Below are 2,868 nucleotides of genomic sequence, written 5' to 3'. Positions count from 1 at the left end.
AACTCTTTTTTCATCATCTAACAGCCAGGAGGGGGCGTGGTCCAGAGTCAACTACGTGGGTTTGTGGACCAATGGTTGAACGGACCAATCATAACAAAGCTGTGACCATAGAGGGCGGTACTAAGACATGTACCAGCAGTGGGACGAGCACCCTAGTTTGAGAACCCAAAGATCACTTACCATCATGTTTGGAGAAAAAGAACGTACGTGTGTGTGTGTGTGTGTGTGTGTGTGTGTGTGTCCTACCCTGCTGTCCTCCTGCTGGTCCCACAGTTGGCCAAAGCCGTGGATCAGCGGGCGTTCCTGGGTGCAGTTGGAGAACTGGAAGAGGCCGGAGAACGTGCGTCGGTTCTCCGCCGTATCTGGGAAAATGGCGTCCTGGAAGTTGATGCTGTGAGGCAGGATGTTGTAGTTCTCATCCATCCTGTGGAGAAGAGTCGGACCATCGACAGTCAGGGGACCAGGGGACCAGGGGACAGACGTTGAATATAACAGCGAGTTTGCAGTACTCCAGAATACACAGTTGTATTTCTTAGATTATCTGTACACACTGCCAACATGTACCAAAAGGGGTCCGAGAACCCCTGGTTGGACTAGCTGTCTGGTCGCTGGCTCTGACCTGAGGAAGAAGAAGTAGGACTCGTTCTCCGTCACGGTGTGGGACTGACACGGCAGGTACCCGAGTCCCGTCAGGTTGAGTCTGGATCCAGACGGAACCTCCAACATGCTGCCCCAGGATTGGTCACACAGCAGCTCCACCTCAGCCGAGTACAGCAGCCCTTCCTCCGCACCGAAGCCGGAGAAGAGCGACTCGACGCCGCGGGGCTGCGGGCGGATGTCCAGGACCCGGGCGAACACGATGATCTCCGCCAGCTCCGCCCGGCAGCCCTCACTCAGCGGCCGCCACTCGGAGGGCAGCTGACACCCGTGGGCAGAAAACACAGAGAGCAGGAGTGTGGAAATGAACCGGAGGAGAGTGGACCGACGGCGGCTCATTTCTCAGGGCTTCAGATTGAACACCTGACCGGAACCAACCGAGGAAGATTCGAGCATAAAAATAAAAAGAATTTCTCCCGCTGTGAATTTGATGAATGAACCGACAGCAGCAGCAGCAGCAGCAGCAGCAACAGCAGCAACAGCAGCAACAGCAGCAGCAGCAGTAACAGTTAAAGAAGTTTCTGTCGGAGAGATTCCGCTCTGGTGCGTTCACTGCTGAGGAAAAAGCAGCTCCTTCTGCTGCTGCCTTCAGGAACCAACGAGACGGTCTGATGTTTGATAAGAAGAAGAAGAAGAAGAAGAAGAAAAAGAAGGAGGAGGAGGAGGAGGAGGAGTAAGAAACTATCAGTCACAGTCAGATGTTTGTTCCTCTGAACTTCAGTTCTTTTTCATCTTTTATTCATGTCTGATTCGTGATTAGTACCAGCACCTGGGGTTTGACACCACCTAGTGTTCGTACCCCAGTAAAACAAACCAAAGAAGAGAGTCTGTGAAGACAGGACCATGCTAGCTAAGCTAAGCTAAGCTAAGCTAAGCTAAGAGGCTCAGAGCCAGTTTGGGTTTGAACTGCTTTATTCTCCAGAACTGAACTCTCCTCTGTGTCTCGCGGGGGCGAAGCCGACCCGGTCCTGAGCTCTGTCAAAGATACTGTAGTACTCCGTCAGAAATACGTCTCCCAGAATCCACAGCGGGCCCTCGGGGGACACGATGTCCACGGTTTGGAACCCACTGAAGCACAGTTCTCTGTCACCGAGCATCTCCTACAGATGGACACGGACGCACCATCAGCACCCCCACCTGTCCTGGAGGCCAAACAGCAACAGTTCCGCTCCTACCTTGCGTACGTACTGCTCGGCCGTCAGCGTGTACTCTCTGCCTCCTAAGGCGAAGGTCACATGGGGCAGACTGGCCAACCGGACGCAGTCGATGAGGAACTGTGGACACAGCAGTCGACGGTTGGAACTGATTCTTGTTTAAAACTGTTCTGGAACTTGTTGTGGGCGTGGCCTCACTTCTCCGATGTTTGTGGGCGTGGCTCCGATCAGCTGCTGCAGCTGCAGGATGTCAGCGGTCGGCCCGGCGATCAGGGAGGTTCCTGTGTCCACGATGGCCTGACAGCCACGAGGGCAGAAGGAACTCATGCCCTGCACCGCCACACTGCAACAGAGTAGTACTGCGAGTTTGTAGTAATCTGAGAACGCAGTAGACTGATGAAGTACAGAGGAGGTCACCTGGTCCAACATTCACTAAAATCATTATCCTGTCGACATTTGTGGGTCAGCTGAAGGTTGTGGGTTCGACTCCCAGAGTGGGTTAAATCACCCCCCCCCTCCCCCCTTAAAGGATGACCTCCTCACCCGTCCATCTTAATCTGCCAGTATCCTTTGGCCGTCACTGGGATCCAGTTAATGGGTTCAGTGTACAGGGCCTGGTCTGCGCCCCCCAGCATCAGCTCCCCCTCCTGTTTCCTGCAGAAACAACAACAACTTTGGTGATGATGTCATCCAGCAGGACTCGCACTTCCTGAATCTGAGGACGAGGACTTGAACTTCTGCACCTGCTGAGGTAGAAGGAGAACACGTCCTCGTCCACCGACTTCTGGGCCATCATGCTGTCAAACACGGGGTTTCCCAGGATTTCTGCCAGGGAGGGGTACCCCATGCCCAGAACCCCGTCGAACTGGGCCAGAACGAAGGCGGCTCCTGGTTCATAGACGGACTCCCCGAACTCCTGGTTCAGAACCGTCACGTTGTCCACCTGAAACGGACAACGGCCCAGTGGGTCTGAAGTCCACGGACCGCCGGTCTACCAGAGGACCGGACCGCCGGTCTAGCAGAGGACCGCCGGTGTAACAGAGGGGCGCAGGGCGAG

At 54.8% G+C, this 2,868-nt stretch overlaps 2 protein-coding genes across 2 annotated transcripts in view; both read right to left on the bottom strand.

Moving 5' to 3' along the window:
- Positions 1-34: 34 nt before the first annotated feature.
- ccdc3a (coiled-coil domain containing 3a) lies at positions 35-1,318 on the bottom strand. The gene is made up of 2 exons (XM_025058156.1): positions 620-1,318; positions 35-424 (listed from the first exon to the last, which is right to left on the bottom strand). Exons 1-2 carry the CDS (start codon positions 994-996, stop codon positions 121-123), a joined length of 681 nt encoding a protein of 226 aa, XP_024913924.1. The 5' UTR covers positions 997-1,318; the 3' UTR covers positions 35-120.
- Positions 1,319-1,384: 66 nt separating this feature from the next.
- nots (nothepsin) overlaps positions 1,385-2,868 on the bottom strand; it is a 2,728-nt gene continuing 1,244 nt past the window's right edge. Inside the window, exons 5-9 of the mRNA XM_008316161.3 lie at positions 2,555-2,754; positions 2,355-2,465; positions 2,010-2,154; positions 1,833-1,931; positions 1,385-1,757 (exon numbers count right to left, since the gene is read on the bottom strand). Of these exons, the coding sequence (XP_008314383.1) occupies positions 1,569-1,757; positions 1,833-1,931; positions 2,010-2,154; positions 2,355-2,465; positions 2,555-2,754 (744 nt within the window). The 3' untranslated portion in view covers positions 1,385-1,568. The remainder of the gene's footprint in view (positions 1,758-1,832; positions 1,932-2,009; positions 2,155-2,354; positions 2,466-2,554; positions 2,755-2,868) is intronic.

Source organism: Cynoglossus semilaevis, chromosome 8, assembly GCF_000523025.1.
Source record: "Cynoglossus semilaevis isolate Cse_v1.0 chromosome 8, Cse_v1.0, whole genome shotgun sequence".
Classification (NCBI taxonomy): Eukaryota; Metazoa; Chordata; class Actinopteri; order Pleuronectiformes; family Cynoglossidae; genus Cynoglossus; species Cynoglossus semilaevis.
The sequence above is the reverse complement of the archived record's forward strand: the minus strand, read 5'-3'. Positions and strand labels throughout refer to the sequence as shown.